The sequence below is a fragment of the Crinia signifera genome, chromosome 4 (assembly GCF_055691185.1).
Source record: "Crinia signifera chromosome 4, ASM5569118v1, whole genome shotgun sequence".
Lineage (NCBI taxonomy): Eukaryota > Metazoa > Chordata > Amphibia > Anura > Myobatrachidae > Crinia > Crinia signifera.
Window position 1 is genome coordinate 102,940,271 of NC_139220.1, and position 27,905 is coordinate 102,968,175.

The 27,905-nt window shown below is 42.9% G+C and overlaps 1 protein-coding gene across 6 annotated transcripts in view; it reads right to left on the bottom strand.

Annotated features, from left to right (window-relative positions):
• PDLIM7 (PDZ and LIM domain 7) overlaps positions 1–27,905 on the bottom strand; it is a 75,836-nt gene that overhangs the window by 16,837 nt on the left and 31,094 nt on the right. For 4 of the 6 annotated variants that reach the window (XM_083182094.1, XM_083182090.1, XM_083182092.1 and 1 more), the window contains exons 3-5: positions 26,890–27,041; positions 24,855–24,885; positions 22,235–22,437 (exon numbers count right to left, since the gene is read on the bottom strand). In XM_083182094.1, the coding sequence (XP_083038220.1) occupies positions 22,235–22,437; positions 24,855–24,885; positions 26,890–27,041 (386 nt within the window). Of the gene's footprint in view, positions 1–5,368; positions 6,391–8,731; positions 8,769–9,854; positions 10,010–10,169; positions 10,260–22,234; positions 22,438–24,854; positions 24,886–26,889; positions 27,042–27,905 lie in introns of those variants that run through there. The other 2 variants (XM_083182095.1, XM_083182096.1) reach the window with 2 other exon arrangements.

Genomic DNA, 27,905 nt, shown 5'->3' on the forward strand with positions numbered 1-27,905 from the left:
GAAGACTGAAAATTGCTTAAATGCACAATAATAATGTAACATTATTATTATTATTATTATAGTTTATTTATATGGTGCCACAAGGGTTCCGTAGTGCCTGACAATACATAGATGAGCAAAAAACATATAACGAATGGCAGTACAAGACAATTTAGGACAAGTACGTGGTAAATAAGGATAGTTACATCAGGGGACAAGACACTGAAGCAATCATCAGGGTGGCAGAGATGTATATATTCTAAGAAAGGTACATGAGGAGAGAGGGCCCTGCTCGTGAGATCTTACATTCTAAAGGGAGCAGTGAGCATACATAGACTGTTAGGATGAAAGATGGTTGGGCTTTATGAGGGAGGGTGGGAAGATGATCAGTTCAGTGTTACACATTTTAAGTATAAGAAAGCGCTGGATCGTCCAAGAATAGATAGCAGATACAAAGTTGGAAATTAGTGAGGATAGAGGGAGAAAGATCAGGAAAGGAGAGGTAGTGGGGAGTATTATCAGCATAAAAGTGATATTTGAAGTCGAGTGAGAGAATGAGGAGGGAGAGAGAGAGAGAGAGAGAGAGAAGAAGAGGACCAAGAACAGAACCTTGGGAGACACCTACTGACATTGGAAGTGCAGGACAGGTGGAGGCATTAAAAAGGTACAGCTGGGTATTTTCAAGACTGACAGTGCAAATACAAGCATTAATGGTTACAGTGAATGTAATACCGCGTCCCCTCGCATGTGAATGCAATGCTTCGGGCACGGTGCATCGCTACCCTCGGCACACTATTTTATTCTCCCCCCACGCCCTAGTGGATGGTAGGGCATGAAATACCGCCTGTAGGCACATGTTGTGTTGAAATGGACACTGAAATGTACAACTGCGTCCCCTCGCATGGCTCGCTACGCTCACCATGCTTCGGGCACGGTACCTCGCCCTGGTTAGGGGTCCTCCTCAAACAATCCATAACATTATATTTGTGCTGCTGGTGGCATTGATACAGTACCTTGGCGCATGCACATTTAAAGTAAACGGATTCATACAGGGAAAGCAACCATTTTGTGTGGCCATATATTTTCATCCTATCAAAGAACATCAAAGGGACTTTGGGAGTGTGTGCAGGTCTATGTGGTGTCATGACGCCATATGGTAGTCACACAATGCTCCTCCTCTTGGAATGTTTTGGACTGCCAATATATCTTTATGGGTCCCCTAGGACCTCCTGAGCCCTAGGCAGGTGCCAAGGTTGCCTTCTGGAAAATTCTCCTTTGGCTGACAGGTGTGTGCCACCAGTTTAGGTGACAGACTGCATGCCACAATTTATTTTTAGAAAAAAAAAACAGTACAAAGAACAAACCAGCTTCTTGTTTCCATAAGAGCAGTGTTAAATCCACTTCTGTTAATCCATTTGAAATTGCTCATGTTAGTGGCCCCGCCTAATATACAGTATAGCATGTAGGCAATGACATCATGTAGGGTCTAGATATTGTGTCCCTTCTTTCTGGAAGGGTGGGGGTTAATTGACCATCAGCCTGCATCCTAATCAACCGACATCTGTGCAACATCTGTTGGGCTTCTGGACAGGAGGAGTGTGGGGGCAGACAAGATTACCTCTTAGCAGGAGAATCTGAACACAAAGGCTTGAGCTCTCAGCTGCCCTGGGCAGTACATAGAAAGGAGAATTATTTGTCACTGCTGGATCTTGTACAGAGCCAAAGCTTAACCCCTTAAACCTTTATTTGGCATAGGTACTTGGGAACAGGCGGCCACACACCAAGTGCGATAATAAGCTGGAAGAAATGTTGTAAAGCAATGGATGCCACAGGTAGCATAGGGTTAAATAGCTTCCCACCTGAGATTTCTTAATACATTTCCAATTATACATCTAAAAGACTAACTGTAAACGCACAATGACTAGTTTCATACTAAGCACAGCGCAAGCTGTTTGTCAGCATTGTTAGCTATTGAAATACCCACTGTTAAAGATAAGTCACCATTTCAGTTCAACATATAGAACATTTTTTTTGTGTGAATCTCACTCTCAAATGCCAGCAATTTGTCTGCTACATTGCAATGCCCATATAGAACTTGCTTTCATCAAAAACCACAGGGGCATAATAATAGAACTTATACCAAATATACATGTGCCAAATACATTACTCACTATGCAGTGATGAAACTAGTTACCAAAGATGATCTTCCAATAGTCTGCAGGACTCCAAGGTCATTAATGTTAATGAATTGTCCTTTGACAATGCATAGGATAGTACTCCATAGGCATAACATTCCCAAGCAACAGCTGGTACCTGTTGCGTTGTGTATTTTAGAAGCTATTATGATACACTAGCTATTCCCGCTCGAAGCAAAAGCTTTGAAAGTTAGTCTGCTACCTTGTGATTGCCTCTGTGTTTCTGTATGTGTAAAAGAGAAAGATTCACTTGCTGCCAGCAGATGCTGCAGACAATTGCTCTGCTTGCTCCATATCTATATTTCCATATATTATTTCAGATGTTATGTATTTGTGCTATAAAGAATATTTTTCAATGTTCTGATCTTGTTAGAAGATCCTATTCGGTATATAATTATAGCCCCCTTTTTTCTTTCTGTATCACCCATAGTTGTACCCCTGATGAAGTCGTTTTTGATGAAACAGTTTAGATAGCTTGCGGGTCAATATTTAACTGACCCCTCTTTACTCTCTGTTTCCACCTCACTGGGTCTATTCAGCGAGGTGAAAATGGTGAGTGCAGCCGTCAAAACAACGAGGTTCACCGCTATATACAGTGGTCTTGCTGCATTTGCTGTAAACCTCGCTGTTCCGGGATTTCCCCAGAACGTTGAACATGGCGGGCAGCTGGGGAGTGACTGGATGGCGAGGATGCCTTTTCCTTGCCAAAAAAGCCATCCTCACCATCCAAACACCCCTCCCTGAGCAGCATTGTATACAGCCCTATGTATAGAGGGTTATAGACCTCATTTATGAGTTGGCTGTAAAGCGGTACTTTTGTATGTGAGCAAATTAAGTTGCACACATAAAATACACTAGCACATTAAGATAATCTATCATAGTGCACACTGATGTTTCCAAAAGAAAGATGAGGTTTATGGATGCACCAACATTCTGATTCCTCCCATAAAAGTCACCTGTAAGTTGTAACCCAACAAAATCCGCATAAGAAACGGGATAGAGTTGTATCAGCACACCCTCACTGGTATGCACTTGTACATGACTGCTACTGGCCTAGCTCCTAATGTGCATGGGGCCAGAAATGGAGAAACTATATAGCATGCTGTACAGAACATGCATTGGCAACGTGCTTCTGCACTCACATGCACCTGGGCACGCTGTGCTGTGACATTCCATATGTGCACACAATGCTGGTATGATGGCGTGAGGTAGGAAATAGGATGTGCTTGCGTCTTTACTGTACTGACTCCGTTATGTGCTACAACAGAGAAAAGCTTAGTCACAGAAGCACTGCAAATTGTGCGCACGTCATATTCCTCTTTCATTGTGAGACAATGTGATTGAAAGGAGTGATAATCGAGAGATACAAGTGCAGGCGCTAGAAGCATTTCGAACACTCTCATTTATTTATACACAGACCCAGGTGACTTTTTATATTTTTAACGTTAAGGGAAACAACATGTTAATTTTACGTCATTTTAAGGATTTCATACAGTAAGACTTGAGCTGTGTACACATGCATTGGATTTTTCCCTGTTTTCTATTCAATTTTGCTTATAGAAGCAAAATCTAATAGAAACCTAATCGAAAATCGAAAGGTTTTTAGGACACTTTCGACTGGCATTCGATTCGATGCGCGCTCCCGTTTTCTCTATATTGAAAAGAAAAATAGACTGTGCAGGCAAGGAAATATTGAATACAATCTATTAAATCGAATGTGTACACTGTGAAACTGATATCAAATTGAATGTAAAAGTACAGATCTAATGGAAAGATCTAATGCCAGATCTAATAGAAAATCTAATCTAACATCGAATCTAAAGCAAATCAAAGTGTGTGTACACATCTACAAATACACTGTATTAGGTAAATGTGTTCAGCTTTAGACTCACATCCTACTTTCTCAACACCATGGGAATATACCAGGAAGCCGTGTAAATTATAAGTATACTTCCTGGATCACCAGGTATCCTGTGCAGATGTAGAATACACTACTCTTATGTGAGACATCCACAAAGAGGACCACAAGAAAATCATAGATTTGAGTCAGTTCTGTTCATATTTCAGCCATCATACCTCCCAAAACTGGAGGGTAAGCCGACGTGTACAGGTGAGGTGGCCTAGCCAAGGAGTGGCAGCAAATTGAACGGACATACCTTCCAATTCTTCAGCTATTAGGACTTTCCCACTGGACCTGGGAAGTATACTGCATAATTATAGATTACCTACTGGATCATACATATTGCACAGCAGCATATTGGTCATCAATGCTTTTTACTGTGTAGCCACAGTTTTGATGCTACACAGTAAACTCCACTGTTACCGGCATTGATGTGCAGAATTTTTTTTTTTTATTCTCTGGTTGAACAATTTATGTCAGTGCTATAGAAATCATATAAAAAAGGAGAAATCCTTGGCTGTGGTTGGATAAGGAGCAAGAAAAACAAAACACACTAGAAATACAAATGTGCCTTTGTCCAACAGCTACATGCTCGAGTTCGTCTATGGTGAAGATTCAAGTCTCTGAGAATTGCCGTGACTGCGTATACTACGGGAGACCTCAACATCGCTAATATATCCTGTGCACCTTCATCCGCCAGATCCGGTGGCACTGTGCGACCAAGTGATTTTCCCCCTAAGAACTAAGTCTCGTTCATTAACTTATTGATGACACTAGTTCTATATCCCTTTCCACCCTGGATAATCCACTCTATTAACCGTTCTATATATACTAAGCAGAGGTTAAGCCAGAAAAATAACGTGTACAAAGTCATCTTGGATCATTATTACCCTACTAATGCAAAGCCAGTCAAAATGATGGCTGTTCTGAATTTCGCAGTAAGTCGACATGGACATCATATCAGTGTGCTACGCTCGCTATGCATTGGGCGCGGGGCCACACTGTGCTCGGTACACCATTATATTCTCCCTCCACGTCTGGTTTTGGAAAAAATAATTAAAAACTCATGTCGACCTCTTGACTGTCGACCCTACGACCCTGTCGACCTTAGCCATGTAAACCTATTTAATGTGTAGTGGTTGACCTAATGTATGTCGACCTTCATAGTGTCCACCTGGTGGCCGTATATATATATATATATATATATATATATATATATATATATATATATATATACACATACACACACATACAGCATGTTCAAATATTATAGAAACTTACCTGCTGTATATGCTTAAAAATAGTGCGTGACTTTAGTAAAAAATAAAACCATAATGTATCCTGCAACCTAGACCTTAACATTCATTTCTTCCCACCACATAAAAGTGACCCTCTCAATGACAAATAAATGAGGAGACATTTTGTATGAAGTACCGGTATTTGGAATAGCAGGCGCACTGTATAAAAACAAACATAATGAAACACTGCAACAAAAAAAGAAATACATCAAATATATTTATTGTGTCTATGCGTCATCTTCTCTCATCCACATAAAAGCAAACCCCGGATCACTCCCGATAACATTGCAGCTACTATGAAGAACCCTCTATACATACACACTCTGTTTCACACTAAGGCAGGCACTAGCTGAAAGGTAGTTTGTGTCACAGTATTATCTCCATATGGAGAGTGGCAGTGTGGTGTACCGGATCTATCTCCGCTTCCTTGTGTATTCATAGGACAATGCTTCCCACAAAACCAGAATGCTACAGAGCAAGGACAGGAAATACAGAAATAAATAACATGACAGGGATAGGATGTGCAATAATCACACAACGCTTACTGTAGTTCGCAATGTGTGCACATGAAATGGAAATGTACAGCATTATTGCTTACAGTAAGGTAGTGATATCTATATTCGCTGCTCTTTGGCATTGTTTAGTCAGATTGTGTTCATGTATGATGAGAACAGAAAGAAAAATATAGAAAGAAAAAAAAAAAAAAGACTAGATAAGATGCATTGTAAATGTAGAGAAAATGATATGCCGGTAGGGAGATGTATGATGTATTTACAAATGCTGAAACAAGGAAAGGTTGTGGGCAACACAACATTTGTGACAAAAGAATATGTATGACATCATAGGATAGAAGCGCATCAGCTTCCCTGTCCTGTTTTCTGAATATTCTTCCCCACCTGGTCCCGCCCCTCTTTTATCTGCTCAAGGCTTCACATTTAGGGAGCAGGCCGATCTCTCGTGGTGCCAGTCACGCAGGCGGGTATATCGGGGGCTCTGAAGCTCGGTGATGAACTTTTCCCTGTGCCATGGGAAGAGGGAAGAGATAGATAAGGGGGGGGGGGGGGGGGGAGAGAGACAGAACAAGAAAATATAAGAAAGAAGAAAAAAGTAGACAAAAAGAATAGTAGATAAAAGCAAGTTCAGAGCTATTCAGCAAGCTTTGAAATTATCATCAATGGCCATATTTTAATGAGCCCGCGGAGGGCATGAGAAAAGTACTTCAGAGGCTGCAGCCTGCCACATTCCATCTACTGCATCTCCAAAAGTGAGGAGGTCAAAAGATGGAAAATTCCTAAGCTCTAGTAGTTGCCACTTGCAGCATCCAATAGTAAATGTGACAAGGCTGTAACCTGCACAGGGATCTAATGAATACGGCGCAAGAAAGGTCAGGACCTAAAGACTGCATTTAATTTCGTAGCCAGAAATGTATTTTATTATTTAAAAATGAGCTTGGAAACACAGATTCCCAATAAAATTATTATCCCCATTGCTGCACCATTTACTTGTGATCAAAATATACAGGGAGAACACTGAAGGACAGTGGTAGTAGTGCTTGAAAGAGCCGTGCAGCTGAACTGTAGCTGCTGCAGCATTTAGTGTGTCTGCTCAGACATTATTTATATGATCCAGGTGCTGGTATTGCACTTAAAAGTTTGTAATTAATACAATCTAGCTAAAACTATCATTTAAAGATTAGCTACTGTATATAGTAACTAGAAACGCATGATTTAACAGAAAACTGTTAAAGGAGCACTGTTTTTGCATTTAGAGGAGCACTTCAGCACCAGCACGCCCAATTGTGTGTGTGTGTGTGTGGGGGGGGGGGGGGGGGGAGATTTAGTTGTGAGTCCCCCCTGTCCAGCACTGCAGAAACGTCAGTTGTTTATCAGCAGAACAGAAAATATATGAATTTTTATTATTATTATTTTTTTTTTTTTATTATTATTATTATTATTATTTGAAGCTCCTTGTTCAATAGCCACACTAAAATCTATCTACAGCAAGGAGGTGCTTCTCCCCCGGAGGCCTTTGCTCTGAGATTGGAGCTAATATTTCACCTTATATACAAGTAAAGCAGTAGATAAAATATCCAAAATGTTATATTATTTCTGCCATTCAAGTCTTCCCCAATAAGAAAATACATATTTTCAAGACAGGTTGAGCCCTGTACTGATTTTCTATAAATTAATCTTATGGTATTGTGGAAGTACAAGGACTGCCACAATATCCCATAAATAGGATCCTCTATACCAGGGATGGGGAACCTTTAAGGCCCCCATACACTAGGGCAACTTGTCCTTAGGACAAGTCGCCCCTGACTTCCCCCTGACCTTCCCCGGCTGCTCCCCGGGGGAGCTTGATTAGATTGGCACTTGATGTGCCATTTTTTACATGTGATAAATCGTCTCGATTTATCACATGTAAAAAACCCGGGGAGCAGGGGGGGGGGGGGGCTTCAGAGCAGGGCTGCTGGTGGGAGCAGGGGGGGCTGGGGACGCTGCGGGGGACACAGGCGGCACATAGAGACACAGGCGGCACATAGAGCCGGGCAGCGGGAGCCGGGAGCTGTCAGTGCTAGAAAAAAGCCTATACAATGAATGGGCAGCCTGTGATTGGCTGAGCGCTCTCTCAGCCAATTGCTGACTGGCTGAGAGAGCGCTCAGCCAATCACAGGCCGCCCATTCATTGTATGGGCTTTTTTTTTTTATTCAGTGCTGACAGCTCCCGGCTCCCCCTGCCCGGCTCTATGCCGCCTGTGTCACCCGAAGCGCAGCCGCTGCGTACCCAGCGTCCCGCAGCGTCCCCAGCCGCTGCGTACCCAGCGTCCCGCAGCGTACCCAGCGTCCTGCAGCGTCCCCCGCTCCCTCCACCGCCGCCCCACTAGGTCCCAAGTCGGGTGGTTGGACGTGCAGCAGGTCCGACCACCCGACGCAGATCCGATGCGCACGGGACCGCGCATCGGATCTGAGGGGACATCAAAACTAGCCGATTTTGGTCTGATTTCGCCCAGATCCGACTGATCTGGCCGAAATCTGACCAAAATTGGCTAGTGTATGGGGGCCTTTAGTCCTCCAGCTGTTGTTGAACTACGCATCCCAGCATGCTGTGCAACAGTTTGGCATGGCATAGGTTCCCCAGCCCTGATGATGTTGCCATTAAAGAAAGCCATCACTAGTGAGAACAAGAAACCGGATATAGGTCCAAAATTGAGCACACTACAAGGGTGTTCTCTATGAAATGTATGTCACCAGTAGCTCTTATAGAAAGCAACTTGTATTTTAGGTTTAGTGGTCTTTTAACAGAAGGTAGACCATATATTAATTCTCTTTTATAGGCCACAGCAGGTGACGGATGCTTACCTCACCCTTTTCATGTGCTCATCATCAGGGTCTTGCACTGTAATCAGTGATAACAGAAAGAGGGATAGGGCAAAGGAAGAAATTGAGGATGAAAATAGTTCAAGGAACAAAAGGTAAAGTGCTAAGCTGTGAACAGGCAGAACAGTGCAGATGATATTTCCATTTGTATTTAAACAAAAAATGTTCTAGACAATGTGAATTCTGTAATATTGTTTTTTCACTGTCAGAGCAGCTGTGTTTATTCACTGTCCAATGCCATAGTTCTTACACAGCAGTGTGCAGAGTTGTTCATATTCCATATGTAGATAAAAAGCATACAGAAGGTGCCGGTATGAGGGAGATTAATAGTAATAATAAATGATCAAGTGGTTTATTTTATATTTAAGCTAGCACATGATCATCTGGGCATCACAGACGGTGTAATGGTTAGCATTACTGCCTCACAGCGCCGGGGTCATGGGTTCGACATACACCATAACCCTAACTGTGTGGAGTTTGTATATTCTCCCTGTGCTTGCGTGAGATTACTCCGGGTACTCTGGTTTCCTCCCACAATCCAAAAATATACTGTAGGTTAATTGGCTCCCAACAAATTAACTCTAGAATGTCTGTGTGCGTGTACATGTGGTAGGGAATATAGATTGTAAGCTCCACTGGGGCAGGGACTGATATGAATGTTCAAATATTCTCTGTAAAGCGCTGCAGAATATGTGTGCGCTATATAAGAAACTGTTAATAAATAAATAGCTGAGCATGCATGACTTGATTTAGTTGAAAAGTTCTCGCGTGGATACAAAAAACACACAAGCTACACTATTATAAGCAATAATTCTAGCTGTACAAATGACAGCCTTCGTTGTGGCACATTATGTGAGGTCTGTCATCGGGCTGTATCACATGTGTTGTATTAAGGATAGAACATAAGGTTAGTTATAGTGTTAGCATCAATAAGTACCCAGGGACGGAGTGTTCAACAGCTGATCACAGAACACATAAAAGTCCTTTTTTTTATGTTGTTTAGGTTGTTTGCGGGTAAGACATGAAAATAATGTAATACAATGCCTCAAATGCCAGTTCAATAATCATATTGTGATATCTGCACCAGCTAAGCAGGGCCACTTACTGAAATCTGTGCCAGTGAGCTGTGCCAGGATGCGAAAAGAGCGGGACTGTGTGGTCCCTGTTCGAGGTTTCCAGTCCTCAGTGTCCTCTACCAAGCGCTTTTTACTGGAGTCATTGGAGAGGAAGGCAGGTTGCGATTCCATCCTAAGTGAATGCCTGGTGTATGGTATAATACAGAGGGTGGGGGTGGGGAGGGCACAGGTAGGAATGATAAGGGATTTAGTGTTACTCACAAAGCAACACAGCCACCTTTATAAAAGTCTGGAATTTCAGGCTGCAGCACTGGCTGCGCGCTCTATCACAGTGCCGGACTTACTGATCGTCTAAAAGAAAAGCGTTGAGAGAGGATTGGGTCAGTCCGTTGACAGCGTTGGGCACGTTCTGCTCTTTGGGGTTTTTGGCAACCCTGCGAGAGCAAAGAAGGATAAATGCACAGAAAGGCTGTGTGTGCCTACACAACAGAGGTATCAAACATCCCACAACTAGTGGGTATGGGCCATAGGGTTGACACAATGGGTCGACATACATTAGTTTGACTACTAAAAGCTGACAGGGCTTAGGTTTACAAATGAAATAGGTTGACATGGAGAAGGTTGACGCAAGCATTAAGTTGACAATGGTAAGGTCGGCAGTCAAAACGTCAACATGAGTTTTTCACGTTTTTTGGTATGAATTTTGCCGTAAGTCGACATGGACACCGAATCAGTGTACCGCTGCACTTGCCATGCTTTGGGCACGGTGCCTTGCTGCACTGGGCACACTATTATATTCTCCCTCCATGCCCTACTGGATGGTAGGGTATGAAAAACCGCATGTCGGCACAAAAAATCTAAATGTAAAAAGACCTTTTGACTTTCGACCTTCCCATTGTCAGCCTAATGCTTAGTGTCGACCTTCGTCATGTCGACCTAAAGACCGTATGCCCAACTAGTATGCTTCCTAAACATGCAGACAAATACTGTGAGGGAAAGACTCATAGCAGGAAAAAAGCCAACACAAACATAGAGACACACACAACGCGGAGTGCTTACTGACTTTTCTATGTTCTCCACCTGTAAGGAAACAGAGGGACAGAAGAAAGGAGAACAAGGTAGTTAGGGAAGTATAGGAAAAGAGCAAAAGCCCAGAGCAGAGAGCTAAGCCGATTATATTACAAAGCAGGAAAGGCTAGTTGTCATTCCCCTCTCGCACACACATCACTCCCAGTCACACACAGATATGTATTCACAAAATGCCATTGCTACCATCCTTACATGTCAAAATTGTAATAATTCGTAAACTGACGCGACTCTAAGTTGAGCGTAACATGGACATCTTATGTGATTGTTCTAGAATGATGCCGGATTAAACGTGGACAGATTGTTGAGAGTTCAGTAAAAACTAACTGAGCCGCCTGCACCCACCCACCTCTGTGCAACTGGATATAGAAAGAAATTCTAAGCTGTAAAACTGTACCATGAGGGACTGAATAGCTAATCTGCTGTTCAGTGCAACATCACATTTTTTTTTGTTTTGTTTTTTCAAAACTTCCAGATCTTGGTGCTCAGCGAGAACTAAATAGTAATTTGCCCATTTGTGAGCCATCCGATAAAGGAAGCTTTAACACTCTCTGAAGCAGCTACTAATCCAGAGAGTCTCCTGTGCTAGGCACTGGTCTGCTTTTACAATGGGATTGAAATCACCTGCACAAACAGCAAAGTATTCAAATATACTATCCAGCAATATAAAATACATAAGGATCCCACATTTTGCAATAAAATACCCCAAATACCTGCCTGGATAGAGGAATGATGTTACCAGTTCCAGTATGTGCAGAGCATCTGTCACTGACCCTTTCTCCTGACAGCCCCAATATAGCCCCAGGTCAGGTTACTCCAGTCCTAGTAAGGATCTGGCAGGCGGTTGCAGTGCAGTCCACCACCCCTTACACACTGATTAGAACATACAGAGGAGGGGTACAAGACGCTGCTTCCAATTACACTGCGATTTCCACAGTAAACAAGACAGCTTCCAATGTTCTAAAAGACACCTGCTGTACACAGTCTGGGCATAGAGCCTCACATTACAGTACATTCAAGTTTGTACAATTTAATAGGTACATGTACAAGCAATTGATGTCAAAGTATGATGGAACAGCAGACAACATGACAAGAAGGAAACGGTTTTTATCTTAAGGTGGGTGTGTCTGGAGGTGTTAAGAAGTCCGAAGAGCAGACATACACAGAACCATTAGTACCCCCTGGTGGCCGATCTGATAATTACAGTGTTTATGATGAAATGACAATGCCGCTGTATACCCAACTTCATTGGGTTTCATTAGTATCTGGTTTCTGATCACTCATTTAATAACTCATCATTAAATAATAATTCCAATTTAACATGGTTTTGCCAGCTTTCATTAGAAATTACAGCAACTTTCTCCAGCATTTTTAGGGGAAGATGTATGAAGCAGTGATAAGGGAGGAGAAGTTATAAAGTGCCTGGGATTTTATCACCGGCCAATCACTGTTAAGTTACAGGCTGGGTTTAAAAAGGGACAGTTAGGAGCTGATTGGCCTGTGATAAAGTACCAGACACTTTTTCACTTCTCCTCCATTATCACAGCTTCATATATCTATTCCTTAAATAGTTGTGAGATAACAAATAACTTAAATTATTTCCAACAAACAGCTGTAACATCTTCCGCATTTCCGTGGAATACACAGGGTCCCTTACTGCAAGCTGCCTTTCCCTTTTCTCTAGGTCTTATTTGCAGCAGTGGCTGGGCCTCCAACCAGCTGGAAATCTTTATCACTTCAAATGATAACTTGTCATTGCTCACAGTATAAGGTGGCCATACACTAATGCGACCTCTCACAGCAGTGTATGGCTATCCGATCCCACTGGAGCCGTTCAGGACCTTCCCAGATGGCAGGATAGCATGCGATATATCACATGCAGTCCTTTTGCATGTTATGTATTGCATGCGACCTCATTCCCTCCACTGGAAGGGGGTTCGAGTAGGAGGTTGAATGTGCGAACAGGTCCAACATCTGTATCCTATCTGATGCTCACAGGGCTGTGCTTCAGATTGGAAGTCAAACCTGCGATTTTGCCCAATTTCACCCGATTTCTTGACGCGGTCTGTCAGAATCGGGTGAAATTGGCCCAAATCGCATAAATGTATGGATCCTGAGTTAGTTTTACTAAAGTTCTAAAGATAAACAGTGGTTGTGTTGCTGATAACAAGGATCTATAAAAAAAAAAAAAGTTAATGACAGGTAGTGACCATTTGGGGGAGATACAGGGGGTGGTTAGAACAATGCAGGCATGTTGTCACTGTTTTCTGGGCATGTACTAGTCAGCCACTGTGAATTATTTCACACTTGGGCTGGCCCCAGTGTCTAGTGGAGACAGACATTCTAGACATCATAGTGTTGATCAGAAGTTCAATGGTGCAACTGATATCCCAGATGTCATTTGTACATAAACATCAGATCTATACACAAATATCAGATCTATACACAAGACAGCCACTGGGTCAAAACCATATCTTGCAAGACATGCACAATGTCCTCCCATGTCTTGGTCCCGGACTTAAGTTTCTGCTACCAATCCATGTGGCTTTACATTTCAGTTTTTATCACCTACAATTAGGACAACATGATTGACAAAGATGTCAGCATCACAGCTCTATCATGCGTTCAATTCCGGACCAAAGCAATATCTGTATAGAGTTTGTATGTTCTCCCCATGTTTGCATTGGTTTTCTGCAGTTGTCATGGGCAGACAAGATGGACCAAACCATTCTTATCTGCCATAAAATTCTAAGTTCTAATTGCCTCCCACAGCCAAAAAACAAACCGGGGGGGGGGGGGGGTTAACTGGCATCTAATTACACATTGATAACTCTACTGTGTATGCGCACCTATGTAGTTGGGAATATAAATTGTAAGCTGCAATGGAGCATTTTACAATGCAAAGCGCTGTATAGCATGTGCGCTATATAAACATTTGCCCTTTTTTATAAATGGCGTCTTATTTCTACACGCATGCATATGGTATAAACTTTGCACAATTCTGACATTACCAAGGATGCAAAAATAAAACCTAGAAGTATTAGCTACTTTATAGCCTCAGCATAGTCTACAAAAGGTGCAATAGGATATGCACAGAGGCAAAGCTTGGAGACACAGTAACCGTTTCATGGCTGCTGGAAGCTGGGGGCTGTAAATAAACTGCTTTCCATTCCTTCTGGCATGACCTACTTCATTAGTCACACAATGCTCTTCTCACTGTTCCCACTTATTTTCCAGTATCCAAAACACAATGGACATTCGAAGCACTTGGATTTTGCAGATTTTGTCTGGGCGATTTAAAAGACCAATAAAACTTTATGCAGAACCAAATTGATTTCACATTTACTACTATTGCCCTTTTAAATATGCCAAATCTGCGAAGATTGTAGGCTTGGAAAATCCACTGCATAGCAAATATATCACTTCATCTTCATCTTCAATCTGTAGATTTGTATAGTCAGATATTTACATTTTAATATTATCATGTGTTACCAAGCCCAGATTTTGCACCATGCAAATAAAAAGGAAAAATAGATATACAATTCTAAAGTATGGGTGCGTTAACTTCTTCAGTCAGCAATGCATGCTGTTATCATAACAAACGTCCAGTGTGTAATAAACACAGATTGTATTTCCTGTGATAAACACGGTGGCTGGGATGTCCCCTGCAACCTTGCTGTCAAATACACAAGAAGGACAGTGACAGAGGAAGGACTGCTGCCAAGGGACTGCATTGCACTGCTCAAAATGAATGTGTAACCTGCTAACCAAACCCTCACGTCCACAGGACATTAAGATGAGGAGACAGTGCCTCCAGGTGGTCGTCAATGGAACCACAATGATTAACAATCAGGTATTTAGAAAGAAAGTGTTCCCTCAAAATGACCATTAGGTTTTTACATGTGTAATATACTGTTGATATTAGGTGGCAAGATTGTAAGCTTGCAGCAGGGCCCTCCAACCTCTAGGTCTGTCTGTTTTACCTAGTTTGTTCTTTCAGTGTTGTCAACATTTGTTAACAACACAGGGATGCCCTGGGTTGAAGGTTCCGGACCAATTCAAATAATTTATGGTCAATTTAACAGGCAAAACCATTGCTGGTAGTTGCAAATGGCCTAGGGGGTGCTAGGATTTAAAAAAGTTTGGGAACCACTGAACTAGTGTATATGTAAGTATTCACTGTAAAACGATTACCCAACTACCAGACAGTGATGTCAGGCACAGATTAAACACACATGCTGACTCACCATCACAAAGTCTGATTATATCCCTGTGGTGACTCCATAGACTGCCGTCCCTACTGTACTGTGCATAAATGGACTATAAACTGTGCCTTAATGCAAAGCCTGTGGTCCTAAATGGCTACTGGATTCTGGATCGGGCAGTCCAGTCAGGCAACAGTGTATCAAATTACAGATAATATGAATCAGGGACCAAAGATGGCTACAGAAGGCCTATCCATATGTCATTGCCTGCTGCAAACAGGGTGAGAAGTCTCCAAATTGCTTAGGAATAAAGTGATTGGACAGGTCACATGTTCTGATAGAACAAGTTTTTAATTATGTCATGAAGATGGAAGGTTGAGGATTTGGAGACAGCGCTATAACACTTCCTGCTTTGCAATATTAAGCATATCTTTTTTGCCTTGAAAAAGCGGGGAGCGAAACGCACGCCGGCAGCACGGCCGTGTGGGTGTACTACTGTGTGCACCGTCTCTCCTGTATTGAACCTATTATATGTGTATTTTAGCATCATTCATCTCTTAGGGCTGTAATTATCCTATAACTGTGTGTATCCATTGCCTGAGATAGCGGCGGGTAGACTCTACATGTACTTCCGCTGCTAACCCAGTGATAGATAGTAAGCAGACACGCTACCGATTAGCGTGTACCGCTTGACCTCACTGGTGCTATAGGGACTATCGAGTATTGCCTGACCACACTAATGCATGCGCAGTGTACCTAATATTTCTGATGTGCTGACAGTTTGCTCAGCAAACAATATCAGGGTTATCATCAGTTACTTTAATATAGAAGCTACTGTTCATGCTTCCTGTCACATGCGCATTGCATTAACCCATAAGTGTGTATCGCTGTATGTGCTTGCAATTTGCCCTATATTACTAATAATGGATATTGGAACAATCATCAGTCTTTGCCTGATTATATTGCTACAAGCAAATACTGTAGCAGCCAAGGGTTTCACACCATACGGGCATTGCATTTAAGCACTACCTAATAAGGCATCTATAATACCTCCAGTCCCACAGCAACATCATCGACACAACGTGTCGACATATCAGTACTAACAACTTCATTGACAATAGACACACAGTTTCGGAATAAAGTGCAAACAGTACACCTATATGGCAATAAACAGTTGCAACAAACGTAACAAGAGGAAGTTTTCCCACATTTGAAGCTGTTACTGGTTTGTCAAGACGCTACATTGTACAATTATAATATTTAAGAGACCTATCTCAGACACACAAGTAGTCCCCACACGTGCTGTTTTTAAACACGCACTACTTTTCACTTTGTTTGTCATTTGTGTTTATTTGATATTTCGCAGTTTTAGAACAATCAATTAAAAGTTAAATTTTATTGGCATCAATTAATTATTTTTGGTGCACCACACCAAGACACACTTGGCGGAATAATCAGCGCTGCTGACTGTTCATACATCTGCCCTGCATATCGGCCTGCTATCCTTTACATTTGTCATTTGTGGCACACATATAGGGCCCAATTCTGACCGAATTCGCCCGCTATCCAATGTTATTAACAATGCACATGTGCAGGGCTTGGGTGCGAGCGCCTTCGGCAAAATCTTTGTTTGCCGAAAGCAAACCTGCCTGAGTGATGGGGTGGGTGTACCCACAAAAACAGTGGCCATGCCCAATGAAATGTTGGGAGTGCGCGGCAAAAGGCAGGTGTGCTTATGCCTGCTAGGGACGGGCACATGAGGTTGGCGTCTGCCCGGAAGCCCCAGTTTTCCTTGCAGCCGCCAAGTCCTAGGCTATGCAGCAACTGCGAGCGGCAGGGAGGAGGAGAATCATTTGATGCATGTAAGTAAACATCAAATGACTTTTCCTCTGAGCGGGCACTTGCAAACAGATGTGTACCCATACACATCCATTCACAGCCCAGCAAATCCCCTTGTAAGGCGGGATTTCTCAGGGCAGGGGGGGTGGTGGCTACCTGCTCACTGGCCTCAGAACACTCGCAGCCCAGTGAGCACGTCTGAATGGGGCCCATAGTGTTCTTGTATATTGGTCCATTGGTAATGGATAGAGTGCTTAATGAACCTACTGTAAAGTTATCTGCCATTCCCTCTTGTATGTATTGGCTGGGAAATAGCTGGACTGGTGCTTAGGACAAGACCTGCTGTGTTCTGTCAGCATTATGAAAGATGACAGAGTGGAATCAGCTGATTTCCCTAGAAGCGAGGAGCACGAAAAGGTTATAAAGCTACAATGAGATTCCTGCGCTGACGTTTTACTACTACTACTACAAACTACTATCAGAGGTTGTTGGTGAGTTTGGGAAGGTTACATAGCTCCAGTACAATGGTGGCAACTTGCATAACACATAAATGAGTCAATTACTCTGACTGTTATTATTTTAATGTTAATGACATGAAAACATTTTCCCGTATATATTGTTTCCATATGTGTGAAGAGACTTGGTTTGGTTTAAATCAAGTTGACATGAGCAAATGTTCAACTCCAGATAAATGATAAGGTCTGCTCACAATTTATAATGGAATTTCAAAAACACAAATCATCAGCATCTCATATAAATTTTATTTGCATTCAACCATTCATTTGTAAGCTATTTGTTAATGAACAAACTCCAAAAAAAACAAAAACAATAAGAAAAGTCCCCAGCAGAGAATGGCTCTGCCCCTTCCCACATTATATGATCCTTGATCCTTATTAGCAATCAGACATCACAACATTCTATTGATGTATGCAGAGCCTGATTAACCAATAGGCTGGTTAGGCTGCAGCCTATGGTGCCAGGACTGGGGGGCACCTTGCTTGTTAGCAATCACCCATCCCGATATACTGTGGGTGGTAAAGTTATTAATGTGACTGCCAGATGTCTGCCAATGTAACTTACTGATGGAACCATTACTTTATGCACATTGGCATACTTCCCAACTGTCCCGTTTACCTTCAGGGACGTACCCGCGTCCCTCCCGGAGCCTGCAGTGTCCCGCGGGGGGGGGGGGGACACAATGTCACTGGCTGAGCAGCGCTTAAGAGATTCTGTGCGTCTATTCCCACAGCCAGAGGGGCTGGGGGCATGGCAAGAACCTCACAGAGCCTCTGGGCCACTCCCCCACCGCAGAAAAATGGGGCGTGGCCTCGCAGGATGAAGCAAATTATAGACCACGCTCCCTTTTCAGAAGGTCACACCCCCTGATTTCGGGAGTTGGGAGGTATGCATTTGTGCTACACCGCCAGCTGGGCAGCATAAAGCCAAAGTATCCTTCACACACCACAAGCATTAGATCATACATACCAGGTAATTAACCTTTGTTACAGAGGCAGAACTCTGGGAGGCAATGGAGTCATCTGCCGCCGGGCTCCTGCTCTCAAGGGGGCACCTCTCCACCACTGCCAGTTTAATTCCATTAATTGAAAGCCATCAAAATCACTTCTGTGGCTAAGTTCTGAAAAATATATGTGTTCTCCCTCTCTTTCTGTATATACATACAGTATATAATATATATTTTATAACAGACTATATATATTTTCAATAACATTGTGTGTGTGTGTGAATCAATATTCATCTTGCCTCCGGGCAACTGGGACAAACTTACGCCACTGCTTTGTTACATGCACATGGGCAGTTTGAATGGCAAACAGCAATTTTCTGAGCACCCATACATGTGTGTCTAACATCATTACAAGCGGAGCTACATGTGTACTAACCTAGGGCATGTGGAACCTTTATTCAGGCCCTGGATGTATGTTTAGCAGTGATTACATCACACAGTTCCCTGGCAGTAGTTCTGCATTGCTATCCATGTAACCTAATGATGTCCCTTGCTCTGTTGACAAGAAGTATTATGTTTGTTACAGCACCAAAAGGGTGAGAAATGGGACATTGCCCTACTGGAAGATTACCGAGTCAAGTTTCAGGTACAATATATTGCCGTTATGTAAACACACAAAGGTGCAGCCTTTGTTAAAAATGTGGATTAAATCTCAATATGAGATTTGTACCTGACAAACAAACCAATTAAGTGTGTGACTTGCCGCACTTTGCCATTACAGGATACTTTCATTTATGTTGCATTGGCGGGACAGCCTGAAAAGCAGGTGCCTTATAAATCCCGAGCATTACCACATTGACACCAATGCTAGCAGTAAATATTTACAGTGCCGGGAATAGATTTTGCGCATATATGACCTTAGGCCATGCATGCTGTGAGGGCTGGAAGAAGCACTGTTCTTAATGGATGCCACTTTGCAGTCCGGTTCTCCTTCCTATATGAATGACTAAGGCTCAGTGGGCTAACGCAGTCTGTCATCAGTTCCCACAGCAAAGCGGAGAAAACTTTTAGCTTTCAGAGTTTGATGAATAGTTGTCCTTATAGTATTTGGAGACGGCATGCTACTTCTGGTCTCTAATGGATATCAGGCTATTCTGCAAGCACAATGGTAGTTCAAAATATTCCACATATGTGAAATAGTTTTGAAAAGATTTTGTTTTAGATTATTTACAGCAGTTTGATTTATTGAATAGATCCCCACTTTAAATTGTCATGAAAACAAATAACATAATGGTCACAATTCCTCCCCATCTCCATATATTATTATTATTATATTATAGGTTTTTAAATACTCTGTTTGGGAAGAAGTACAAAAGGGGTGTGGCTGCAGAACAATGGGGTGTAGTCACACCCCTGTGGGCCTGCTTATCGCTTCTGATGTGATAGGACACTCCAAACACTACTCCCTTAAAAATCACACCAACCATGTTGCACACCAATGAGTGACCCCACCTCCAGAGCAGGGGGACAGATACAACCTCCTAATATTCTGACCACAAGGATAAAACAATAAGGTCAAGCAAAGTCAGTTACATTTTAAACTATTTAAAAACCAAACCTTAACCAAAAAGAAAAGTATTAGAACATACCCAAGGAGAATAGAGGACAAGAAAACTTTTCACATATACTGTATATCACTGTACTCTTTGAAGAAAGCCATTGCTATTTAGTGTATGGAAATGGGGGAAAAAAGAGCATGAATCACTGTATTAGTGAGCCTTTACATATACTTATTATGCTCTTTTGAACCTGGTCGATATATAAGGAGGAGGCCAGTTGCAGGGTGTAGCCACAACTGCTGATTCAGCGCCAAAATGTATAGGAAGTGGCCCGCATATACATACACACACACACACATTCATGCATTTAATTGAAACAGTGTATAGTTAGGGGGGTTGTTTGAATTCTCATGACATAGTATGAATTACATTCCCCAAGCCCTCACCCATTATTTAAGAAGTTCTGACGCGCTAAATGTAATCCTTTAAATGTGTGAATTTACACAGATGGCTGACAGGCTTCCTTGCCCTACAAGCTCAAACTCCGTTCAATCCACTGTGTTGCAAGGAATATTTCTTGCATCACATTTTAATGTTACTGTAGGACACTCCCATAGGAATTACTACATCTCATTGTAAAATAACACAAACTGCACTTACAGATCAATTACACATAAATCTTTCTTTACATTTCAAGCCTGTACTGGACTGCCTGATATAGTGATATCCAGGCCTGCAAAGGCAAGATACTCGGAGACGTTCTGTGTAGACATGATGTGGGTTTTATAAAACCAAAGAAAACTGCAAAAACAGCCCTTATAAACATCTTCACAGCTCGCTGTGTGCTGAGCGATCTGTCAGGGCCGGTGTTCTCCGGTGAGAACACTGGCTATCTAAATGGATTTATCCAGCATGCTGGATCTTAATCGCCGGGCCATAGCGACGTGCTATCGCTATGGCCCCTACACACGGTGCAATGTAAGGGAATTTTCTAAGCGATCTAGTCAAATTTAATCATGTAGCTTACAAAATGCGTAGGCCCCATTAGTCCCAGCATAGTGGATATAAAGTTCTATTAAATCTAAAAATAAAAAACAACTACAAAGGGAAACCCTGGTGGATGAGATGATACAAGGCCTGGTTTCAGAGGTGGATGCCATTATGATTGGATGGAGTGGAGCGATGTTTTGTTACTGTACATGTGCAGCGGCAAATTACCAAAAACGTATGCACAGAGGATTTGTTTGCAAAAAGTGAGTGACAGTAGTCAGCATTGCAAAGAGGTAATAGTGGTGGCTAGAAAAACACAGGGGTGTCTGGACCGTTTTCTGCTGCAGTCTGCCACTATGAATTGGTACACAGCTGGGCCGGCCCAGGTGTCCTAGATGAGACACTCATTCTGAGACAGAACAGAACTGATCCAAGGGTCCATGAAGCAAATTATGGGCCATGCAACTGCTTCCTCTCATATGCTGCGGTTCACTCAGCATGCGGTTCCTGCATTGCAGTCGCAGCAGTAAGGGTAGCCCCTGCCTTCTCAGCCAGACAGATGCAACGCCATCATTTTTCAGCTGTGCGTGACATCATGCAAACACCCCGAAATGGATCCGGACACGCCTGTGCTGTCAGGACCACGCCCCTAAACATCCCGTCACAGCCCCCCCTCGCTGTCCATCATGTCCTTCTTGGGTGCGATCGCACTTCTAGGTTCACGCATGCGTGCTGTGGGCGCTGCCGCCGCCACATGAAGAAGTGCGAAAAATGACTGATAGTGATATCCGCCCATATGGGCCCTATGTTTCTCAATAAACAAGGTGACTGTGTACATGTTATCTGCGTACAAAACAGCACATGTAACAGCCTCACCTCTGAACCAGGCCCACAGTGTGGTGAATAACAGGGATACATTTTCAAACATGTAATGTTACATCTTAATAGCCTGATATATAAACATTTACATTTCTGGATGTTACAAGATGGATTTTCCAAGAGTATAAACATGCATTATAGATTTAGCAGCCATTTACCTTAAACTCTGTGAATGTATTTACAGAGGCTTCATTGCTATTTATCACCACTTACTGTAATCTCTGCTTGGTATGTTTAAGCAAACAGCTGTGAGCTTATAAATATTAATACATATTTAGACAAGAAAAACAAAAACATCTGTTGTGTAATACACAGTGTTCTGTAGAGACCATGAGACTTGCAGGGTATCCCCTGCTCATTGACATCACTGCAATAAGGCATTCACATACCCGTTCTGATGCTGGGCTCGGGGTGTCGGACTGTTGGTATAGGATGGCGGAGGGGGGTTGTATGTCACTGGCTTGGTGACCTGAGCTGGCCGAGAGTTGTCTGGGGGTGGTGTCCCAGCACCAAATGGCCGGGCGGTTTTGTTGAGAGCTGTGCTCGGTGCAAAGTTATACTTCATGCCTTGGGCATCAGGAGAATGCGCGCCCTTTGGGAGAAGACAAGGGGACAAACCAGGCATCATGCAGCTATACTGAGCATTCTGTGCCCCAACCCCCTCACTTCACACATCCTCAAAATTTGGCGACAATGCTATCAGAGGAGCGGCTGGCGCCAGAGAGGGGATTAGTGCGTGCAAGGTTAGAGGTGAAACATACACACACATACCCCATATAATAAATGGGTAAAAGGAAAGAAATAGAAAATATTGTATGTGTAACAAACACTGTGATTTGTTATCAAACATTTGCCATTAAAGGGGCTTTCTCACAAAGGGGGAACTAAAAGTTCTATTTCACACAGTATGTTGCTATGGGCAACCAATCAGCATTTACTTCTTATTTATTTAGCATCCTCTAGAACTGGGGTAGCCAACCCTGGTCCTCGAGAGCTACCAACAGTGCATGTTTTGCAGGTCTCCTCACAGAATCACAAGTGAGCTAATCAGCTCCATCTGTGGATCTTTTAAAATGTGTCAGTGATTAATGAGTGCAGCTGTGCAGCAGCTAGGTTGTCTGGAAAATGTGAACTGTTGGTAGCTCTCGAAGGCTAGGGTTGGCTACCACTGCTCTAGAATATAATAAACAGGTTCTGATTGGTTGCCCATAGCAACATCCCATGTGAAAGCTAACTCCCCCAATGAGGCTCAAGGGTAACAAGCAGATGAAAAAAGGCACAGCAAAATATCACAGGCAAATGAAAATTTATCCACATAATGATCACAGTATATTAGAACTAACATAAAGCTCCTACATAATCTTCTTTCATAATATAATATGCCTCATCCTTTCCAGCTGGTCACAGCCAGTGTCACTAATTTTAGAGATAGAAGATTTTTTAATTGCTTGATGTTATTGGGAATTTAGAGACTTCTGTAACAGTACGTTACAAGGGCAAGTATTCAACAACGCACAAAAACCATCATGGCGAAAAATGGATGTTTCTCCACATATTTTCCCAATGTTCAGCTGGTGCTTATTTGGGCTATCCAATTTAGTCACCTTTTCAAAAACATCCCATGTTTTTAGTTTAAAAAGCCTCTGTTTTGTTCAAAAACTAGGCTGTTTTCGGGGATTTTGCTTTGCCTATCGGGAGCAGGTGAAACAAAAGCCCTGATAAGCCATGGCACATGCCGGATAGCCCAGAAGCTAGACGTTTACCTCTGATCATACCGGCCATGGTCTTCGTTTACAGTGAGTGTATCCTCTGCACGGACTAGAGGTGAGGAGTACCTCCCTCCCCTGAGGTATTCTGCTCTATATGGAGAGGCATTTGTGGGCTACGTTACTGATATAGGGGTTTATGACAGAATTATACTTGTATTCCTCTAAGCCGGCACTTAGCAGGGATTTGTTATGGGATACACTGATGTTTAGAAAAAAAATATTCCTGATAAATGCCCTGTTTTTGGGACTAATCGCTAAAACACATAGGTCTGTGTCTATGTGTCTGTGCTATTGCCTGAAAACAGGTACGTTTTTTAGGCCCTAATAATTGGCTTTAATTGTAAAGTCCCAATGTTACCGCCCTACAAATTCCTGTTGGCAATTGAATTCAAATTCAATTAAAATTATTAAACATCATCTCTATTTTAAAAAAAATACTCCGGGCTGGAAGAGAAAGCTGTGCCGCATACAAAAATACTAGCTTACCTAATATGCGCAATCATTATAACTACAAAATCCATGGTGATTATGATTACATACTGTAGAGCAGATAAGTCCTTGGCTGAGGAATTACACGTTTACAGAACTAGGTTATGTTCCTTTAACCAAGAATGACTTCTGTATAGTAGGAATAAACTACACAGCGTCTAGGTATGTGCATACATTTCTAAAATCTCCTAGTTATTTGTCTGTAATACCTTTTAGGAACTAGGTTAGCACAAGTGACAGCCTAGTTAATAGGTTAGTGATAATTCATCTTCTTCAAGTGCTGTGTTCCCATGAGCTCACCAGATACATTCCAGCAGCTTAGAATAACCTAGCTTCTGTTTACCCTGCAGGGCACATGCAGCTCCAGGAATAGAGTGTGGCAGAGGGGGAGCGTGTACTTCATGCAGACAGAGAGGAGCCCAGGAGTTTGGTGCCAGGCTAGCCACAGCCAGAGGCAAAAAGGGCCACAGGAAAAAGGAAATAGTTTAACATTTAAAAAAAAGAAGGGAAATAGGCAACGTCAGTGTGCGGATGTGTATGAAGTGACTGCGCAGATCAGGAGAGGAGAATAAAGCAGACAGGTTGAAAATCCCACTCAAATGAATAAAGCGAGGACAGATACAAATATACAGATACTAATGGATAAAAATAACCACATCCAAGACAACCGCAGACTCTTCCTCATTCTTCTCTATACCTCCCGCACACAACACCCACACACCATTCATGTAGAATGATGACAGAAGCGTACCTTTTGCTGATTATTCAATCCGGTTAGGAATCTGCAGAGAGAAAGCAAAAAGGTCATTTTACTTTGTTCTAGCAGCCAAACATTAAATTGGCAAAACAAGGTGCTATAATTAGTGAAGCCACATCATAATGCATTCAATGGGTTTTATTTATGAAGGCAAAATCCTATTTGGTGACAAAAATAGCCTGTTTGCTTGTAACGAAGTACTTAGAGCCTTATTCAGGCCTGACCGCATGGCAGCAAATTAGCAGCACCCTGCGATCACCATGTGAATAGTTAGCTGCCACTCTGCCAGAGTGTAATCCCACCTTTGCAAGTCTTTGAATGGGTAGCGAAGATGTCGCTGTCCAGCATAAAGCTGCATATACATTTCACCACTGTGCCCAGCCTGTGCGAAGCCCTGGACTTACTAGGCGGCTCCGATGAAATCACCGCGGTCAAGGCATGGGCTGATGTCACACACCCTCCCTCCAAGTGCTTAGGCACACCTGCGGTTTTTTTCTGCCAATCAAATAAAACGGGCGGTTACCACCCCCAAATGCCGGCTTCCTGTCAGTCACCAGTGATTTAAAAAAGTAGCAGGATTTCATTTCATGCATACTGTGACCCGTACGCATGCACATTCTATCAATAATTGGTGGAAATTCGCACAGCAGCTATCAGGACTGAATCAGGCCCCTAGTGCATTGTTTTACATTGGCATCGGTTAATGGAAAACGTGGTATGGAGTATGCACACCGGTACTCCTAGTTTAGTGGAGTAGTGCAGAAATGAAGTTACAGAAGCAACTTAAAGCAGTGGAAACCACACTGTGGCCCTTATTCTGGTTCACTCGCTAAGGCAAATTCCTTCTCAAATAGACAAAACCATGTGCACTGCAGGTGGGGCAGATGTAAAATGTGCAGAGAGAATTAGATTTGGGTGGGGTTTTACTTCAAAGTTACATATATATTGCAGTGTAAAATTAAAGCAGCTAGTATTTTCTTTGCACAGAAACAAAATAACTCACCCAATTCTAATTCTCTGCACAAGTTACAACTGCCCTATCTGCAGTGCACATGGGGCCTTATTCTGGTTGGTTCGGACGGATGCGTATTTGCGGACTGGAGTGTTCTTAGCCCCGCCTTCCGTATGGATCGCTCACACCGTCCGAATGTGGTAAGACGCCGACCGAATGAACCGCAAGTGGATTTTCCATGTGAACACCTCCTCCATCTGTGAGAACCTCCCCCATCCTCCGATAGTCGCCGACCATCGAATGCTGGACCGAGTGGTCAGGCAGCACCGAGACCACTCTGGCATTTCTCCGTTCAAAAGCAGGGATATGGGCGGGCAGCTGGCATCCGGATATGCCATATGTCTGCCCCCCCACATGTGCATCACGGCTGCATTACCATACAAACGCCCAGCATTTTCATGGGAACGCCCATGAAACGCGGGGCGTACGCATATGGTAATGAGCCCAAACAGCCCTTCACGCCCCTCTCCACCCCCTGTTCGGATTGTACAGAATTCACGCCGTATTCGGAGTTTATACATGCGCAGATACGCCTCTGCACATGTGCAAACACCAACCATCGGCCGTCCATACGTATTCGGAGCCATCTGAACCAACCAGAATAAGGCCCACGGTTTTGTCTATTTGAGAAGTAATTTGCCTTTGCGAGTGATCCAGAACAAGGGACTGTGTGCATTGTATCTAGGCAACCTATGGCTACAGTGATACGGCCACAAGTCGCAACATATCCTGCCAAGCATAATGGTACTAGTAGCTACAACAGCCAACCAATTGCCACACCTTGTGTTTGAGGGTTAATCAAACCTGATCGAAGCTGTGTGAAATTATAGAGCCCTGCAATCAGATAGTTGCTGCCCAGACAGAGTTGAATACTGTGCAAGTCTGCTAATGGCTTGAGAAAATATTGCCGATCTTCATACAGCTGCAAATCCATACGCAACTCACTCACTATGGAAGTCATACAGAAGCGGTCTGCTCTGAATAACCCCCTTATGTCTAATGTGCTCTTTTCCTTACCTGCTCAGAATTAGGCTTAATTTATTGCTGCAGGCTCGAATCTTGTTCTGGGCCTCAATGTGAGTCATGCTTGTGGTGTTTTCGCCATCAATCTGTAGTAACCAGTCCCCCACACTCACTCCAGCCAACTCAGCCTTTCCCGCCGGTGTCAGCTGTAACAAAGAGTTTATAGGTTACCATCAACCAAAATGCTTTATATACAGATGAGTTGCATTCATTATTATCTCTATAGCATGTATTCAATCATTTTATGTTATTTGGTGGCAAAAGCCTGAAGCCCCATACACACTAGGGGACAGATGTATCAAGCTTCACAAAGTGATCAAATGGAGAGTGATCAACAACCAGCTCCTACCTGTCATTTTTCAGCCCCAGCCTGTAACATGACAGTTAGGAACTAGTTGGCTGGCTGTTTATCACTCTTCATTTGAGAAATTTTTAAAGCTTGATACATCTGGCCACATCAACAACTTAGGGACAGAACCTGCCATCTTGTAGCACCAGAGCTCATATATATGCATAAGGCCCCCACACACTAGAACGATTTTTTGACAGACTGTCCGATTTCCAACCGATCATCCGATGTATTGGTCGATTTTTACCGCTAATCAGCAATAATCAGCCGATTATTGCTGATTATCAGTTAAAATCGGCCGATATATCGGCCGGAAATCGGACAGTCGGCCACAAAATCGTTCTATTGTGTGAGGGCCTATAGACATTAGCAGTCCACATTCAACAGGGGCCACATAAGCGATCCCCTGTACAGTTTTTCTTGGCCTCGCAAGTTGCCCTGTGACTGCAAGTCTGAGAGTAAGGTCAGACTTACTCAGGCTACAGTCGCAGATGGATATCGGAATCGATGGTCATAATGTTGCTCTAGAACTGCAAACTCAGTTTTAAGCAATCACAACTGCAGCTCCTCATGCATTTGCATTGCTATGGATGGCATATGATAAGCTGCTAAGTGCAATATACTGTATGCGATCCATGCTGAATCAGGACGTAAGTGCATT